Source organism: Marmota flaviventris, chromosome 11 (genome assembly GCF_047511675.1).
Source record: "Marmota flaviventris isolate mMarFla1 chromosome 11, mMarFla1.hap1, whole genome shotgun sequence".
Lineage (NCBI taxonomy): Eukaryota > Metazoa > Chordata > Mammalia > Rodentia > Sciuridae > Marmota > Marmota flaviventris.
The window spans coordinates 10,889,910-10,910,874 of NC_092508.1; the positions used below are offsets into that span (position 1 = coordinate 10,889,910).

Consider the following 20,965-nt stretch of genomic DNA (forward strand, 5'->3'; position numbering starts at 1 on the left):
GTGTCCACTGAAAACTAAAAAATAAATATTAAAAAAAAAAATTCTCTCTCTTTAAAAAAATAAAATAAAATAAATTAATTAAAGAGACCCCGCTTATCTAGTAATTTCTCAGCCAGTTAGGACAAAAAGAACTATACATAGTACTCTCCTTAGGCAGAAACCTAACAAATGATTCTCCCAAAATGTAATATTTTGGGATTCTGCAACTGTACATTTACAATCATAAAGGGAGGACTATAAGTTTGTCAGAAATAATAAATTCAGTGAACCAAATTGCTCATATTATATATAGGCCAGAGGTCAGCAAATTGCAACCCATGGGCTAAATGTGGCCTAAGATCTTTTGTCTGTAGACAGAATTTTATTGAAACACTCAGGTCCACATGCTTGTCTCATGTGTGACTAACCATTTTAGTGAATGACATCAGTACTGAGTAGTTACAACAAAGACCTTACAGATAGCAGAGCATAAAATCTGATGTTTCACGGAAAAAATTTGCTAATTCTTGACACAATTGCAACTATGGACTTATTACAATACTAACCCAGCATACAGGAATAATAATAAGGGATAGGGAAAGAAATGTGGAATGAATCTAACTGAATCATGTTATATATTTACTATTTAAAATATTAAAAATAGTATTTACTAGTTTTTAAAGGATCATCACTTAAAAAGCAGCCCCTCCCACACTCCCACCAGCAGCACTACACAGGACTGCTAAAATTCAAGTTTAGAAATCCACAAAGCTGGGGCTGGGGTTGGGGCTCACCTAGTATGTGCAAGGCGCTGGGTTCGATCCTCAGCATCACATAAAAATAAATAAATAAAATAAAGGTATTGTGTCCAACTACCACTTAAAACAACTAAAAAAAAAGAAAGAAAGAAATCCACAAAGCTTAAAACACGAGAGTCTGCCATAATTTCAACAACTGGAAAGTGAGGAATAAATCTCCAGAAGGGAGATAAGAAAATAGGCACCACCAAACCTATATATCAACTGTGCCCAAATCTCTAGTTCAACATATGGATTCTACCACTTCCCCAAGGATAATATGCCATATGTTCAATTAAGGACTAAAAAATTGAGCAGAAATTTCAGCTGGCACCTAACAGGGAAGAAATCAAGAGTTTGCCAAAAAGCAAAACCAATACCAGTTGGAGAAACAATATAAAATGAGAATATTCTCATGACTTTGAAAAGAGATTTCTTAAAACAGGGCGGAGAAAGCATTAACTACAAAACTGAAAACTGATAAATTACATCTCATCAAAATAACAAACTTCTAGCCACAGGCTAGGAGAAAATATTATTAAGGATATAACTGACAAAGAATGTACAAATTCTGATATATTCATAAGATATTACTCTAATAAAAAGAAAAATAGCTATATGCATCCACACATAATACTCTCAAAAGTATTACACAAAAATGCACATTCTTCACTATTTTATTTTTATGAATACAAATTAAAAAAATGGTATCTCTTGAGAAGGGAAGAACAGGAAGGGGTATCAGAGAATGATATCTGTTTTCTATATCATTCATTACCGAGGTTTTTGGGTTGCCAAACTGGAAATAATTAATAGAACTCATCCAGGAACTGGAGGTATAACTCACTGATAAAAGCACTTGGCACTGCAAGAAACAAAACAAACAAAAGAAACTTTTCCAAGAGTACAATGAAGATTCTTGAATTGAGCTGTACTCAAATTCAAGCATACTCAAAAATACTCAACTAATATTATACTCTAATTAATGACACAAATGCCAAAGATTTTAGTAGCGATGTAAAGTAGTACTTGAAACTTACTTTAGACTGATAAACAGATAATAAAAACAGCCACTAAAAGAAATATATCACAATGTTTATTATACTTGTATAATTTTTCAATTTTACATGTGTTTGGGCTGAAGGGAAAACTGACAGATCTGGCCACTATGCTGTGGATTCCAGCAACCCCTGCCCAGGACCAGGATCCTGCTGTGGCTATACATTACAGAGATTCTATAGCACAGCAGGTAGCCTAACCAGGCTTCCTGCACAAAGCTGCTGCTAGCACTACCATGCTCACCTGCAGTAAGACCTGTGGCACTATGCTGCTATCTGTCAAATGGTACAACCAGAAGTCATCATTTCACACTAGAAGACAGCTGTTCACAGCCATGGAACCCTTGGAAAGATCACAGACTACGAGATTATCCTTGGGGAAGTGGTAGAATCCACAGTTCTATAGAAGACTGACAAAAATATTCAAATATCCAAAAAGTTCCTGGGGATGCAACCTTTGAATACTTGTACCCAAAGTTAATCTTGCCACGCAGAAGGGCTTCAAGTTTAAGAAACAGAACTAAGAAACTCAATGCCATCAATCTGAAATTCTATGTGCCTAGAGCCTGTTTTTAATTTCTTCTTACCAGTTCATAAAGCATCCAAAACCAGATGACATTCTGTCTTGCCAAGAGAGAGACAAGACTTCTTTATTCTGAAGAAAGAACCAAGCATCAGTTTTTAGGAACCTGATGCTAGAGCAATGGAAAAGACACAGGGGGACTACTATAATTCAGATATACCAGGCACACCTATGCCACTTGAGTTGCCTAACAAGGCATTGAAAGTTATTTGAGCCAATGTTTCAGGATCTTAACAGGCAGGACCTTCCAGTTTACATGGTAAGTATCTAGTCCCACAGTAGCCAACTGGTTGAAGACCCCCCACTCTCAACACAAACTCCTGCATGGCTCTATCCCTCAGATCACATAAAAAGTTGCACAGTTCTAGCTGATCTTTGCAGGTCTAATTGTGAATTAGCTAGCATCCTAGCTTTTTAAACAATACAGAGTTTTAAACCTATATTAAGCATTCATAATATGCAAGCGTTACTTGAATTCTGATTCAAACAAAGTGTTAAGGGGAAAAAAAGAAATGTAGGAAATAAGAAGAAACTTGAACTGTACCCTAGAGTACTAAATTATTGTTGATTTTTATAGGCATGAAAAAAGTATTATTCTTATACTTCTTTAAGCCCTTGTTTTGTTTTGTTGAGAAAGCATAGGTCCATGAATTTCCAGATGAACCTGTAGGTCTTGGATTTGTTTCAAAATAATAAAGAAATAGGCCAGGAATTCATAGACGTATATTATATTACTTTCTATTTGCATAGATATAAGAATATCTACATAATGAAAGGGAAGCTAAAAGATTATAAGAAGCTAGAATGGTCAAGGCAAATAGCTAAAAGGAAATAAATACTGTGACCTAAGATATCAATGTTAACAAAATGTTTAAGTAAACTCTGCATAGCTACATACTAACATCTAAGCTGCTTCTATAACACTTTTGAGTTTTCAGTCAACATTCAAAAAGATCTACATTAAAAATTTATAAAAAGAAAATATTTCCCACATATTTGTTAATATCATACTTACTAAAATTCAGCAAAAATTACTCTCTACACTAAACTTCAGTTCAAAGCATATTTTTGTATGATCCTTTATTTTCTAAACTTACAAACCAACAGAAAAGTACCTACACATAAAATCACCATCATATATCTACACTAATTTTCAAATGTTTTCACAAATACTATATTTCAATTCAAACCTCATGAAATAAACAAAGCAGAGCTTCTCATGGATTACAAAGGAAAATGAGGCTTAGGATTTTACCCATTAAGTTAACTGTACTAAAACTATATCACAGATTTTTTTCAGTCCTAAAGTTTAATTAGTTACCAAACTAAAGTTTTTTTTAATGATCATATCCATAGCAATCAGTATCATATCCATAGCAATTACTTAGGGTACAGGTTAAAAATGCAGACAAACACTCCTGTGCCTCATGCCCACATCTAGGATCAAAATCTCTTAAGGAGTAGAGTCCATGAATTTTTGCCAGAAAAAAACACACAAACAAAATTCCACAATTCTAATGATTTATGTGAAGTTTGAAATTTATTTTTTTAATTAGTTCATTATAATTATACATAATGTTGGGGCTCATTATGACATAATCATATAAGCATGAAATACAGTTTGCTCCAATTCAGTCCCCTTACTTCCTCCCTCTCCCCCTTCTCCCAGTTCCCTTTCCTCTACAGATCTTTCTTCTATTTATAGTTTTCCTAATTAGTGCATCATGGATATACATAAAGGTGAAATTCACTGTAGCATATTCATATATGTACATAGGAAAGTTTAGACAGATTCATTCCACCTTTTCTCTTTTCCAGTCCTGCCTCTGTCCCCATCAATTCCCTTCTGGGATTCCACTGATCTCTCTTCTATTTTCATGGAAATCTTCCCACTACTTTTTCTCCTATTTTGTTCTTGACCTTTGTGCTCTGGCTTATTTCACTTAGCATGATGATCTATACATCCGTTCATTACCAGCAAATACATTAATTTCATTCTTCTTTATGGCTGAGTAAAACTTCACTGTGTATATAAACCACATTTTCTTTATCCATTCATCTGTTGATGGTTACCCTAGACTGGCTCCACAGCTTAACAATCATGAACTGCACTGCTATAAATACTAATCCGGCAGCATCCCTACAGTATGCTGATTTTAGATCTTTTGGATATATACCAAGGAGTGGGACAGCTGGGTTACATGTTTCCATTCCTACCTCTTGGAGGAATCTTCATACTGCTTTCTGAAGTAGTTGTACTAATTTGCAATTCCACAGTTTATGAGTTACATTTTTCCCACACATCTTCACCACCATTTAATATTGTTTATATTCTTGATAATACTATTCATCTGGATATACATATATATAGATAAATAGATAGACAGTGTACATTCTCATTGCTTCAGGTGTAATAACAAAGTACATATTATCAGCCATGGAAATGTGTATACTTTGAGCAGAGAAAATAGTACAAAAGAAACAATGAGAGATGTTTTTAAAAAATTGTGAAAATGTTACGATGAAGGCTACCAAAACAAAATTTTAAACCACATTTAGGCATTTTAACCCCTGTGGATGAAATACTCCTGAAAGACATAAGAGTAAAAATTAAAGGAAATTCAATAGGGTTTGGCAAATACATTCATGTTAAAAACAAAAAAATAACATCAGCAAAATGGCAAGAAAATTAGAAAAAAGCATGTATGATAAGCAGAGATCATTGGGTTAAAACATGTCTTCTGGGAATGAATTAAGAAAAACATCATACAGACCAGACACAGTGGTGCAGGCCTGTAATCCCAGCGGCTGGGAGGCTGAGGCAGGAGGATTGCAAGTTCAAAGCCAGTCTCAGCAACTCAGCGAGGCCCTAAGCAATTTAGTGAGACCCTGTCTCTAAATAAAATATAAAAAGGGCTAGGGATGTGGCTCAATAGTCAAGCATCCCTGGGTTCTATCTCTGGCATGGCGAGTCAGCCCTGGGCTGTGTATTTGTAAACTATGAATATGAGTACATGAGTGGAGTGGACTGGACTGACACTGCCTCTCTCTTTGGGCTGGTAACAGATGCGTCCTTTCCGTTCCCTCTGCCTATGATCCTCACATAGCACCAAAGATGGGTGTGGCCTTCCAAGATGTCAGTCAATCTGCTGAACCCAAGACATCAGAAAGCTAGACTCAACCCCCTGAAACCTGACCCCCCTCACTGGGGTGAAACTTTCAAGTGTCTTCCCCTCAATAAAAAGGGACTTTAGAATATCCTCCTCCTCTTTTGTCTGCCTTCTTTGTGGGAGCTGGAGCAGAGGAGGCGTCGCTTAAGAATTCCAAGGAAAAGGTATTTTCTCTGTCTGGTGTATTATTTCATGCCAGCCCACTTCACCTGGAGTGACCCTGACTGATTCAGTCTCGTGTCATGGCACTCTGGTGCCTACCCCCACCCCCCCAAAAAAAACCACATCAGTCAGATTATAGGAGGATTTACACTCCAAACTAGAAACTATAGAATTATATAGAACAAAGGTTTTTAATCAACTACCTGTAGACCAAATTGGGCCACTGATTTGTTTATACTACCCTGATCTAAGAATGGTTTTTAAATTAAAAGACACACACACACACACATACACACACACACATATATCCCCCCAAAAAAAGATATGCGACAGAGACTGCAGGTGGCTCCCAAAGCAAACAGCATTTACTATTTGGTCCTTTAGACCAATTTACTAACCACAATATTTTTCTGAAATAAAAGTCAACTTTTATTACTCTATTTAAGGTCAATGTAAAATCAAAGCTAAAATACTCTAAATGTTTAATTGTGTAGCACAAATATAAATGTAAATGACGGTAATAAATTCTATGAAAACGGAAAAAAGAGTCTTCTAATGATATCACCTGGAGAAACAAAAATATTCATAATCCTGCTTATTTCTACCTTACATTCATATTCAATATCTGTGTATTTATATTACTTGACAGAAAACATATTAAGAATTTTCACAAGATGGTTGAGTTTGAAGCATCGCAGCCTTTTCTACATACATATGCATATTGTTTTTAGTTTATAGATGTAGAAACTAAAGCTCAGTGTCATCTTGTCCAAAGTTCACAACCTGCAGCCTATAAGTCTCATCCTTTGGCCCAAGATCACTGAATTTCTAGAAATATTTGACAAGCCAGGTATACGAGAACATGCCTGTAACATTCACTACTTGGGAGGCTGAGGATAAGGCAGGAAGATTGCAAATTTGAGGCCAGTCTGGGCAATCTGGCAAAAATCTGGGGATATAGTTCAGTGGTAAGCTATGCTTACCTAGTTCAATTCCCAGGTACCATTAAAAAAAAGAGAGAAGGGCTGTGGCTCAGTGGTACAGTGCTTGCCTAGCCCACATGAGGCACTGGGTCCGATCCTCAGCACCACACAAAAATAAAATAACGGTATTATGTTCACCTACAACTAAAAATATATACAAGAGAAAGAGAGAGAAACAAAGAAAAGAAATATTTCACAAATCCTCTCCAAAACTTCACCAATTTCCTTAAGAGCTGCAATATGGGTGAGGTTCTTATACGACTTATAAGATAAACTAATACTAAATGATCATTCCAGGCACTGATTTACAATTCATCCAAATGTTCTATGTCTTCACTCTCATGTCTCATAGGCTTTTTCTCATATTGGTCTTACTTACCCTTGTAAGAGTTTAATAGTCTGTATTGAGAATGAACACCATTTCAGAGTAATTTAGGAAATATTCACTAATATCCTGTTCCAACTTATAATAGACTCAGCATAACATAAAATGGCATATATGAATATTCCTCCACCACCAGAACACAATAATTTGGAATTTTAAATTTTTCACTATTATTTGTTTTATTCTTATGTGAGGGACACTTGTACAAAGGTGAATAAAACAAGGATCTGGTCCTCAGGAAGGCCAAAGTGTAAATCAAATACGTTTTTATATATCATTAAATATGGACACTTGTGATAATTTCATCTAAAATTTTTATTTAAAATCAGAAAATGGGAATCAGAAAAAAACATTGTTTTCTTTTTTACATTTTTGCTTTCAGGAAGTTTAGAACATCGTAACATTGGTAGTCATTGATAATCATGTATATTGTTCCAAATATTTGTGCTTATTTATTGTGATAAAAAATTCTATTCATTAGGAAAAAAAAAATTTTCAGTATTTATAATTTGTGACAATGCTTGTTTCTGATTATAAAATAAACCCAGTCTTTCCCAAAGATACAATGGAACTTCCCCAAAGCTTGAAGAACTATATCATAAAATAAAATCTACTTAACCTTTTCTCTTCATAAGTTAATTTTATCTCAGGTATTTTGCTATAAATCCACTAAGTACATGTACTTTTTAAAAATTCTCTCTCAGACTGCAAGTTTTATTGTATGTTTTTGCTCATAACTGTATTCATACTATTCAAGAACAGTTCCTAGCATACAGGAGATGATTAATAAATTTCTGCTTCAAGAATAAAGAACAAATTGATCATGAATGATTAAAAATAGGAAAAGTAAACAATATGAACCAAAATAAACCTTTTTTCTTTATAAGCTAATTAATTTACTACTAGAAAAGGAAACCTATAGATGTTTCCAAATAATAGAAAATAAAAGGTGGAAATAATTTTATCTATAGCACTATTCACTGGTCCTCCTTCCATTAACTTTGATCTTCAGAAGTTAAACCAAGAGTAAAATTCCTTTAACTAGAAAATATCCACAATATCACAAAAAAAGCACATACAGAGTAACTATGATACAAAAGAAAGCATTAACAGTCCAAGTGTTAAAGGCTCAGTCCCCAGCATGATGTTTCAAGAAACCTATAAAATGCAGGGCCTAATAGAGTTCATTAAAGTTATTGGGGGAATCCCTTTGAAGGGAATTATAGGCTCTGATCAGACTCAGCCCTCTTCTTACTTTCTTTTGCTAGCTGGCAAGAACAGTTGGTAAACAGTTTGGCACCACCATACACTCTCACTATAATGTGCTGCCTGCCTCAACACAAGCCCAAAGCAATGAAGTCAATCAGTCACAGGCTGGAACCTTCAAAACTATGAACCAAAATAAACCTTTTTTCTTTATAAGCTAGTTATCTCAAGTATTTTGTCATGGTGACCAAAAGCTGACTGCTACACATAAGATAAATACGCTGAAATGTCTTCTGAAATAATTGCTTTTGGAAGAAAAGATAAAAACCTTACTCAGAAAATAAATATGAAGTGTTTTGCTGCAATATATTCAACACGGTGATAAAGTCTGAAAATGCTAAAGTATTACTCAAGTAATCTGTAAAACCACAGATGTAGAAACTAATAACATACTTTGACTCAAACACCTTTAATACTGTCATCAACTTTCCAAATTCCCAAAACAATGAACTATTCTTTCTTTCTTTATTTATTTTAATCATAGATGGACACAATACCTTTATTTATTTGTTTCTATTTTTATGTGGTGCCAGGGATAATAAAAGTTCGGAAGTGAAACCTCCCCTAGCTACACACACATGATAAGCCACTGCACTGATGGTCTCAAATAATAGTTTCCATGTATCCATCCCCTTTGCCTTGTATTTTGATAATTCCCTCTCACTCTGATTTTGGGCTTGAAGCATGACTTTCTTGGCAATATGATGTTCACAACTGTAATGTATGTAAGACATAATTAAGTTTTATATGCAGATGATTGTACACAGAAATTTCCCATATATAAATGTCTAGGAAACATTCAAAGCATAAAAAGTCTTCCATAAGTCAGATACAATGGCTCATGTCTATAATCCCAGCAACTCGGGAGGCTGAGAAAAGATTGCAAATTTGAGGCCAGTCTAACTTAGCAAGGCCTTAAGTAACTTACAAAGACCCTGTCTCAAAATTAAAAATTTTTAAGAGCTAGGGATGTCACTCAGTAGTAAAGAACCTTGGGGTTCAATCCCCTGTACCATAAATAAATAAACAAACAAACAAATAAATGTTTGTATGTATGCCAGTTATCCATCATCCACGGTGCTTTCCTGCTTAAGCTAGAGACATGTTCCAAGGGTGACAACAATCAAACATGTACTCCAACAGATTAGAACTCCCCTATGTGGGCAGAAAATTCAAAATTGCTGCCAAAGACAATATACTTTCTGATTTTTAAATTCAGAAAAACTCATCCTTAGGCATGAATCCATTCATAAACAAGATGTATGCTAGTGTTATTTTAATCCTAAATATATGAATATGGTTCTTTCCAAATTATTGAAGGTAACAGTAGATGTTTTGAAATGTGAAATATCCAGGTTTTATAAGTAGTACAATAATTTAAAACCCCATATTAGCCCATTCATAATTTGTGGGCCTTACTTGGAGCCTGATTCAAACAAAGTGTTAAGGGGAAAAAAGAAATTTATGAAATAAATTATATTCTCTATGCATGTGACAATTAAGATTTAAGTGCTTAAGATAAACTGATAATAAAACACTTGCACATAAAGTCCATGAAGTCTGGGTTATGAAGTTGCACCAACCATCCTGCACTTCATAATATTCATCCTCACCTTCTACACAACTCTTAAGTGTTTAAAAACACAGATATTGCCCTTTTTCTTTGTGTATTGTGCTTACTCCAATTCTATATTTCTCCCTGTGAACTTAAATCCTAACCACAATTAAAAACCAGCAAATGTTTTGCCTCTTCTATCTTTCCAATCCTTTTCTTCACACCGATAGATTCAGTCTCTTTTCCATATTACTTCTGAAACTTATCATTATTTATCTAATATCATATTGCAATTATTTGTTACATATCTGTCTGTCTCACCAACTGTGAACCTTTTGTTTGCTAAGCCTGAGTGATCCAACTATAACTGCATCCACAGTGCCTGGGACAGTAACTATCATAGTGCTTTAAGTGGTCTGTTAACTTGCATACCTCTGTGTATGATTTTACATTCACTCATGAATCTATTCTTATTCTTTTCCTTTTAGGGGAGGGAGGTTGATGAGTTTGAAACCCATCTTTTTATATATACTAAATGTTGATATTAAACAATGTTACTTCAGATGTGACAGGGTGTACCTTGAGAAATTATACTAACTGAAACAAGTCAGTGACAGGACAAATATTATATAATTCCATTTACATAAGGTTTCTAAAATAGTCCAACTGCCAACCACCATGGCACATGCCTGCAATCCCAGCTATTCTAGAGGCTAAGGCAAGAGGAGCTCAAGTTTGAGGACAGTCTGAATATACTAGCAAGATCCTATCTCAAAATAGAAAAAATTAAAAAGGGGTAGGGATGTAGCTCAGTGGTGGAGAGTCCCTGGGTTCAGTTTCCAACAAAATCAAAATAGTCAAACAATAAAAGCAGAAAGTAGAATGGAGGGCACCAGGGACTAGGGAAGAAATGGGGAATTGTTATTCAATGGGTATAAGGTTTCAGTTACGATAAGTTCTGGAGATCTGCTATACAACACTGCGTCTGCCTGTAGTTAACATTGATGTATTGTATACTTAAAATTTATTAAGAGGTACATCTCATGTAAGTGTTCTTACTCCTTCAATCTTAGTATTTTGAGACCAGTCTCCACTATACCTTAACTATAGACATGTTAGCATGCTTTTACTTTCTTCTCCAATGGATTGTTTCCTTTCAGGTCTATAATTGTAACCTTATCTATTGTTGTTATATTTTTAAACCTAAGATCAGAATAATATTATTTATTTATTTATGACTGCATTCAGATTTTCAAAATCTTGCATATAATGCCAACACTCTAATAAATAAACTTCAAATCTGTATTTCAAGGCTAATTTCAAACTTTATACAAATAGTTCAATTGGATATGAATCGATATATTAGTCTAAGCTTACTATCATTAAAAACCTTCTACCCTTTTATACAATTCTATATTTTTTTATATTGTACCCACATCATTCTGGAAATCTGGTTTACTCAATATAATTTGTCACTGGCACAATTGGAAACTTTAAAATTTGCTTTCTTCTCTGAAACATGTATATTATACATCATTGTCAATTTATACTTTCTTCTTCACTACTTTAGCACCAAAAACATGTGCATAACAAAAAGACAATCTTAAATATTAACTAATTATTAGGAAGAAGGTAGAGTGCAAAATGCTTTTATACATTTTTCTAAGGGTAAAGAGAAGATTCAAACTATGAAATCCTAACATTTAACTTCTTTTAAGTCTACTAAGAATTTCAAAGATATGCAACCAGAATAATACAACTGAAGTACTCTTTCCTTTCTAGAAAATAAGACTTCCTTTGAAATAAAAATGGTTATTATTCATTAACTGGGCTGACCATCTCACCCTATCAAGATTATAAAATATACCACTTTTCTTCTTTATTTTATTGGTTTTTAAAGTACTAGATCATGACTTTTACTAATAGCAAAACACAAAACCAAAAATAAATAGGCAAACAGAATGGAATTACTGGAAGACTAATAAAAACAAGAAGGAAAAGTTCCCCTCCGAATCTTTACTCTGATCTCCCATGACATTAGGCTGCCCCTCAGAACTCATTCCCTTTTTTTATTAATCACCTGCTAAACATCATCACAAATACAATTAAAGTTAAAAATTTTTAAAAAAAAAAGGGAAGGAGAGGACCTTACAAAACAGCCTAACAAGCTTAACACAGTATCACAAAGCCAATTCTCTTCCTTTTGTTCCCCCCCCCCCCCCCGACACCGTGGACTAAAGACTAACAGTAATAGACCAATAGTAATTTCAATACTAGATGTTCTCTGAAAACACCAGTAACATTCAACACTGCTGAATTGTGAAACATATTTCATCTCAGGTTTAAGGGAAAGTATTACTGCAGTAAACAAAAATTTCAAAGACGTTGCTGAGTATGTCCTAAAATATCTAAATATATAATACAAAAATAACACTTTAACAGTAAAATTTACCATTTTAAACAACTTCTTAAATCTTAATGAAATGACTGCCAACAAAAAAGTTGAAAATTGTAAAAACACTTACTTCATTTCCATGTTTTTGCAGGAATTCAATTTCCTGTTGTGTAAATGTTGTCATGGAGATAGATTTCACCCTGTGCGGTGGATTTAGCCCTCGCCTAAAAAATAAAATATTTCACAAAATTATATTTTTAAAATGAGATGTCATATAATAATTCATTTTTAATTAGCATATTTAAACTCAGAAAGTGTTCTCATTCCATAAACTGAAAGTATTTAAAAATTATTTTAAAACTAATAATATTCACAACAGATGTCAAACTAAGTTTAATTAGACTGATACTAAATAATATATTTGAAGATAAATCCAATTAACTACCCAAGAACCCATAGCACCAATATAACACATGCAGTATTGCAGTATCTAGAAAAATCAAATATTGCTTTAGAGTATTTTCAGTGGAGGGAAAAGACTATGAGAAGAGCACTATGAAAAGAATCTAAATTTTAATCATTTAAATATTTAATGTTTCCTAACAAAAAGACAATGATGTGTTAAGATTGGAGCTACTACTTTTAAATAAGTTTGAGGCTAATTTAGAAAACTGTATGAAAGCTAAAGAAGGAAACTTGAGGTAATTAATCAATATGTATAAAGTCCCATCTCTCCATCAATTCAAATAAGTATTTATAATAAAGAACACATTCAATCACCTCAGAGGGTAGTAAATGTTCAAGAGGGAACAGCAGGGTCATAGAGAAGGGCTTAATAACAATTGGATATGTTTCAACAACATTTAAAGTCTTTCAACCTAGAAGCCTTTCCATATGGATGGCCTTACAAAGACTTTATCTTGATGATCTTTCATCAGGAACATGAAAAATTGAATAGAAGTGGCTAATCCACCCACAAGAACTAGGATTAAATAAATTCATGCATAAAATTACTTTGGGGTCATGTCCTTTCATAAAGGCTTATTTGGTACCTAGGTTCTACAGCAGATTAATAATATTTTCATGGAATTCGTCATAATCAACTTGCAATCATCCATGCCAATTAAATATGAGGTTTAACAATATAAGTGTACCAAAGACCTTTCAAAACTCTTCTAAAAATACTTTTGAATAATTAAATATGGTGTAAAATATTCCAGAAATGCACAGTTTTAAGTCAAAACACTAAGGTTCAGAATTAACAGAAGCTCCTCAATTTTCATATCCTTCTTTTTTCTTCCCAATCCCCACCACCATTTGTCAGTGATGAATAATATACCTTTCAGGTCAAGATCTAAATTAATGTTACACTTTCTCTATTTCACATTTTGAGTGGAGAAAGGTTAACGTGGGTTTCTGTATTATTTCTGCTTTCCTTGTTTTAAATTTTAACTAATACACTGCTTTCCTTCCAGCTCTTGATAGGTCATAAAATAAGACTATATAGGGGAGACACTAAACAGCAGCAATTCTATTCTAGTTAAATGTTCAAATTTAACTGTGAAGAAACAGCTTCAATATGAATAACTTTCAAGTACCTTTACAATTAATTTGCAATCACAAATTAAGGCTCTAGAGATTACTTTTAAATCTTGAGAATACTTATAAAATTTCTAAAAGTAGGAAGTCATTATTATTCATTTAAAACATTACACTGTTTTCCAATCTATCTGCATTGTAAGAATGAGACTAAGTTTACCACTTGGGGGAAGTTTATTAGTACATTTACTATACATGTATGCATATATGCACATATATATACATTTTAATACCTTACCTTGTCCCAAAACAATTGAAGCAGAAATTATCTTACTATTTTTTCTCAAATGTTTCTACTCCTTTCCTCTCACTTTGCAACTCAGGGTCTCCTTGTTCCCTCATATCTTCTCCTTTTTCTAGATAAGTTTTTACCTTTCTATTTCCTTTGTAATAGCTCCTTTTTGAAAACAGAAAAGGTAGAAAAACTTTCCTTGAGGATCAAACACTAGTACTATAAAGGTACTATGTTTCGGACATTTTAGAGTAAAGAATTACACTCCTCTATACCTCTCAAATTGTTCAATAAAGAGAGAGCAATTCACAAAGCTAACTCTTGATATTTTATAGATGTAATCTCATGAATGCAATACAATGTATAGTGTATATACTTATCTCCTAGCACTACCAGGAGGTATTCATATTACCTAAATAAATGAATAAAATAACTTTGGAAACAAATTCAACCAGAATGTACTCATAACCAAACTATGAAAGGACATTCTCCCCTTAATAAGAATACTCCTTTACAGAATTTAAGTATTTGTAATACACTTAAAATTGGCTCAATTTACAAAATTGGCAAAACTATTTTGCAAGACTACATTTATTACATAAATTGATTAATCCCAAGGAGATTTTATGTGTATTCATGTTGCTTTCTCTAATTGTTCTTGTATATTCCATTTATTCAGGCAGATCAACTAAATACCCAATGCAAGAATATACAAGGATTTCTTATTTTAGACTCCAAAAGCTATGTACATGGTTATCAATGCTTATAAAAGAGGGTGGTGAAAAACTGAAGACTGACTTTATTAATCTCTTTAGTAACAGTCAGAATGATGAGTTTGCAGTGAAAAATGAATAACCTCATACACTGATGGTAAGATAAATGCACTAATTTGTGCCAACCACCTCATGTATGCCATTTGGTCCAAAAATACCACTTTGGGGAAGTTATACTGAAAGAGATACCTGAAATGTAAATAATTATGGACAAGCTGTCCAAACATTATTCATAATAGGAAAACATTAGACTTCAATACCAAAAAGGTAGTGATTATGAACACTGACACTTGTTTTAATTTTATGAGATTAAAAATTAATAGTACTTCCAGAACTACATAAAAAAATGTCTTCAAAGGAAACCAACCAAATATTCCAAAATGCTAACATTCCATTGAAGATACAAGACAAAATTAAATGGTTTTTTTCTGTTTTTAATTTTCTATTATCTTAAAATTTTCCACACTGAATATGTACTATTCTATAACTGGAAAAAATGGCAAGAAATATTGGAAAGTCTAATTGACTAGTAATGGCAGTCAGAGAATCTGGACTTTAAGACCTGGCTTTATGAATGTGAATATCCAAATGAGAAATAGAGCATGGTCTTTCTTTGTTGGGCAGCATCCCTGGTCTCCACTCACTAAATATCAGTAGGGTCCTCCTGTTTTCAGACACTGCCAAAATCTATGGAGGGAAAATCCCTGCAATTAAGAACCATGCACACAGACACCCCGCCAAATCAACCTAATAAAATTCCTTTGCATCTCTATCCAGATATAAATTCTACCAACGTTCAATCTTCTCCAAAACATTGTATACTTTGCTCCAAAGCCAACAAAAAATTCAATCTTTCCATAACTTTTATGATCAGAATAACAGAACACAGAAATGAATCTCTCAAAAATAATAACAAAATAAATATGGAAGTTGAAAATATATGTGCAAATACATATAAATTAGAAAACAGTCTTGAGGCTGGGATTGTAGCTCAGCGGTAGAGCGCTCGCCTAGCATGTGTGAGGCCCTGGGTTTGATCCTCAGCACCACATAAAATAAATAAATAAAATAAAGATACTGTGTCCAACTACAACTAAAAAATAAATATTAAAAAAAGAAAACAGTCTAAGGAAAAGTGTTCACCACAACAACCAAGAATGATCCATATGATGTAAAGAAACTGGTTGGCAAAAACAAATTTCTAGGGCAGAAAACTTATTAAATATTTTGTTAAGTATTTTTATTAAGTATTTTAATTGGCACCCTGCATATTTAATCACATTCTACTTTTAGCAGTAGTATGGAAAACTAGATATTTTGAAAATGCTTCTCTGTCTTTTCAAAAATTTTAAAAATAAAATTGCTTTTAAAAATGAAATTTCTAACCCTTTCTGGACTTTCTAGAAAGTAAGGTTAATTTCTAAGGACCAATCCCTTCCCCAAAAAGAAAAACAGACTAATTTAAAACTCAAAATTTTCTGAAATGAAAATTTATAAATGTGAAAAATAAGTCAGCTAAAGAGCAGATTAGACATATTTGAAGTGATAATAAATGAACTGGAAGGCAAAAAGAAAAAAGTAAATACAAAGGTAACACGGATAATGCAAAAATAGACAAAAAAAGAGGATAAAATTAAGAGGTCTAACTTGCATCTTATCAATTCCTTTTCTGAATAGGAGAAAGTAGTGTAAGAATGAGAGAGAGAAACATTTGAAGAAAAATGGCTGAGATTTTTCAGATCTAACAAAAGACACATATCTACAGGCATAGCTTATCAAAATTAGGGTACATAAAATCCATGGAAGCATTCTGGTAAAACTTCAGACACATCTTAAAAGCAATCAAAAAGAAAAGACCGAAGAAATAAAATTTGACAGATTAAATAGACTTCTCAATAAAATATCAGAATATTAACTTCAAGTGGTATAAGGAAGTAACTGTTAAAACCCCAGAAAAGCTATTTTTGAAGTATGAGATGAAAATATTGACATCTCAGATTTTAAAAATCTAAGAGTCTACCCCAGAAGATCTTCACTAGAAACATATTTTCATATACCTTAAGAAAGAAAATATACCTAAGAAGTCTTGAGATATAAAAGGGTGAGCAAAGAAACTGACAAGTACACAAGGCAAATCTAAACAAACAATTATCTGATCACAATAACATCCACTTTGTAGGAGGAAAAAGAGAAATTGAACCCTTTTTTAAAAACATTATTAAGGACTCTCATTATATTAAAATAAAACTGAAATGTTTATATTTAATGTGTTTTCCTGAAAGTTGATGCCATTACCCTTTATAGCTAAGCCTAGACTAGCCACCACGAGAACTCAGTGTTTTATAAATGCTTACTGTAATGATATTAGTCATAACTATTTGATGGAAGTGTTGGGCAAGTAAACCACATCATTTTTACAGGGCTAATACTGAGGTACCACCCATTCCAAATCTTAAAATACACACTTTGAGTCTTCAGTTTTTTCCAAAAAAAAAATGTTTGAGTCATTGAATAGCTTCAGTATTGATGTTTTGAAAGTATGTTCACCAGTTAATTTGTTCCAAGTTCCAAAGTAACCTACTGGTGCAGTCTAATATGTTTTTGCAGTATAATTAAGTCATATGCAGATCCCTAGGAGTGTTCGTTTAATGACCACCACCCAGGTATGACTGTAACCAGATGGTATGACTCATTCCATATGTCCACAAGTATGCTGCTCTTAACCAGGCCTCAAACAATCTTGCAAATAGCCATTTGTTCAATTCAAATAACAATCTGTGCTGGATGAATAAGAAAGCTTATTTCATTAGTTTTATTAATTGATTTTTCTCCTGCTGGGGTAGAAGCTGGTTAAAATATTTTAATAGACTATGAAAATTTATGTGTTACTAATTCTACTGGCACAAAGTAATAAAGTTAATTTGACATGAGATCTAGCCTAATCTTAGTTATTTAGTAAAATATTATATATGCTTCATACTGTGAAAATTACAACTTAAAATCTAGACCAGATAAAAGATGGCTTTAGTAAGGTATCAAGATAATATAAACTCTTGATGTCAAAACACTATGTAATGAAGTGTTCAAGATTTTAGTCTATTCAGAGCCCATCTTAAAATACTCAATGTATGTACTAAATATAGGCTACATGTTTTATATACACATACATATATACATATATGCACATAAAATATGAGTGTATACACATACACACATAGAAAAATCATAGTTGTTATTTGAGGGGTTTTTTTTGGGGGGCGGGGGGGGGGGGAGCCATAAATATCACACCAGTAAGGTCCTTGTAATATTTAGGGAAAGTAACTGAGAAATAATATTCAACTAATGATTTAAACCTCATTAAGGCACTCCAGTTAACAGCAGTTGACCAAAAAAAAGTCTTCACTACTTCTCCAATCCTCCAATGAAACAATAGCAAAGGGAATAAAAAACAAAAAACATTAACCACAAGAGACAGGGACAGAAAACAAGGAAGGAATCCAAAAACACATCAGTTTTCTAATAAAAAAGTTTAGAAGATGCCTAGCCAAACACTGTGATATGACCTGTGAACCCAGCTTCTCACAAGTCTAAGGTGGAAGTCACTTGATCCCAGGAGTTCAGAACCAGCCTGAGCAACACAGTAAGACCCCTGTCTCAAAATAAACAAAAGTGAATATGCCAGCAATAACTGACTTTGAAGAGAAAGCCAAAACAGAAGCTCCCGCAGAATGGGGAAAGTCAAATGGAAGTTGTTTCCCATCACAAGACCTATGAAAAGATTCACTGAAGGAAGGAGCTTACATAGGGCCAAAAATCATAAGACTCCCAGTTCCTCCACAGCCACAAGCCTTCACGCAAGAGACCTTGAGCAGAGTCTGAAGGAAAGTTTAATGCAAACAGGTTATTAAAAAAGACTCTGACTCAAGCACAGCTAAGGACTGTTGTTGTGTGTCAGTCTAAAACTGGAGATTATGTGAGACTATATATACCAAATGGTCGATTCTATGTCCTCAGTCACCTCCCTGAACTTGGCTCCTAGAATAGTGGAAGCCAGGCTTTTTTTTTTTTTTTTAAATCTCCCCCAAAAGATTAGAACAAATATCTCTGACAGAGATAGAACGGAAAACAAGAGGGGGGAAAAGTTTTCAAACTAAATACAAAAAAGGCCTATCACACTGAACAAAAGACCTACACCAAAATACTTCCATGAGGTCCAGAACAGCTGGGATAATATCATAAATAATCAGTAATTGGAATAACACCAGACTTCTCAACAGCAACACTACAGATTTGAAGACAACTAACCAATGTCTATAAAGTTCCAAGAATAAAGTATTTTCACCTTTGTGGATGCAGATAAACTAGACATTTTAAAAGTGAGGGCAGAATAAGACATTTTCAGCCACTGAAATCTAAAACTGACTTTTCATTCATCTTTAATCCAGTGGCTATTAGCAACGTGATGAGTCTAGGAAAGAGTCCAGGGCTGAAGGAAATTCCCGGAATGAAGACAGAAGTCCCAACGTTTACAGCTGCAACAGAGGTTCAGAAAGCAGCACTTCCAGAATGCAGAATTACCAAAAAAAAAAATATCAAAAAATAAAGGTACCTAGGGCTGGGCCCTGGATTCAATCTCCAGCACCAAATAAATAAATAAATAAATCCAATGAAGAAAACCTAACACTTAAAAACTAGAGAGGAAAGGCTACATAGGTGAAGAGGATGGGGAAGAATGTTAAGGACCAAATTCTTATCATCCTCCTTCTACAGTAAAAAATTTTAAATTTTTTAAAAATAGCAATACTATGTTAGTTAGAAATAACAAGGTAAATTGGAAGGAGGGAACAGCCTAAGAGTTCAAAGTCACTTTCTATGGTAATCAGAAATTAGGGGAAAGAATAGGTTACTGCTATGTATGTCCATGTATTCATTCATTAAAAGTTCAAACTGAATTAAAAGTAAAATATTAAAAAGAACAGAAAATAAGTTGTTCTTGCCTTTCAAAGTTAAATTCAATTAATATTTATTTATAAGTTGTTGTAATTATGAAAACAGATTCCTACAATACCTTACGAACTTTATTAAATTTCAAAACATCAAGTTTCTTTACACTAGCAATCTTTTTAAAGAAGTATCTACTAAACACAACTCTTCAAAGTCAGGACCATCTTTTTACCACCAAGAGGTAAAAAGATTTCAAGAGAAAAATGAGCAAAAGTTTTCACATTTTCTTACATATTAACTCTACTAATTTTCATACTTCCCCTATCAAAGAGCTTACAAAATATAACATAAAATAAGGAGAGGACAAGTTAGAATCTGACAATTACAAGGAAAATTCCTCTTCCTTTTCTGAACGTGTTTCTCTACAACTTTCATACATCGGTGGTATACCTCCCCCTAAAGATACAAAATAAATCTATTATCTCTTTCAAGGACAGGCTTTAAATTACCAAGACCTGATCATTATGTACTGCTCCCTACCCTCCTAGTATTTTCTCTCTTAACCTAACAGCAGTTCTGGTTCCAGCAAAAGTTTCAAAGGGTTTCAAATTTCTTTACTTAGATCTCCAGTTTGTTTATGTCTTTAAAAAAGCAATCATAATAAAAGTGAGGTGTAATTATGACCTCTCTCTCTTAAAAAAAAAAAAAATTACAGTATCAATCAAGAAGATTAATACCTTACTCACAAGTCTTTATACAAAATATGTTCAAAGTTAAAAACAATTATCATTCCCCATATTTCAAACAATCCAAATAAATTTCCCATCCCCACTGTAAAGTTGACCAATTAATTTCATATTTAATCAAGTGTCTCGCTAGGGCAACAGCTCTCATGGATGAAGTTATAAAAGATGTCAAAAAGAACCTGTTACTAATGGAAGTACTCAAAGTTATAAATAATTTACATCTTTATATACATTAAAGGTATTCAAGTTAGTTGTGTTCCTTAGACTATCACTACTTTGACTATTTAAATTAAAGAATACATGATTGGGCTGGGGTTGTGGCTCAGGCCCTGGGTTCG

General features: G+C 33.3%; 1 protein-coding gene across 4 annotated transcripts in view; it reads right to left on the bottom strand.

Annotated features, from left to right (window-relative positions):
• Positions 1-20,965, bottom strand: part of Agfg1 (ArfGAP with FG repeats 1) — a 55,722-nt gene that overhangs the window by 27,984 nt on the left and 6,773 nt on the right. For all 4 annotated transcript variants that reach the window (XM_027941723.2, XM_027941721.2, XM_027941724.2 and 1 more), the window contains exon 2: positions 12,464-12,557. In XM_027941723.2, coding sequence (XP_027797524.1) covers positions 12,464-12,557 — 94 coding nt within the window. The remainder of the gene's footprint in view (positions 1-12,463; positions 12,558-20,965) is intronic.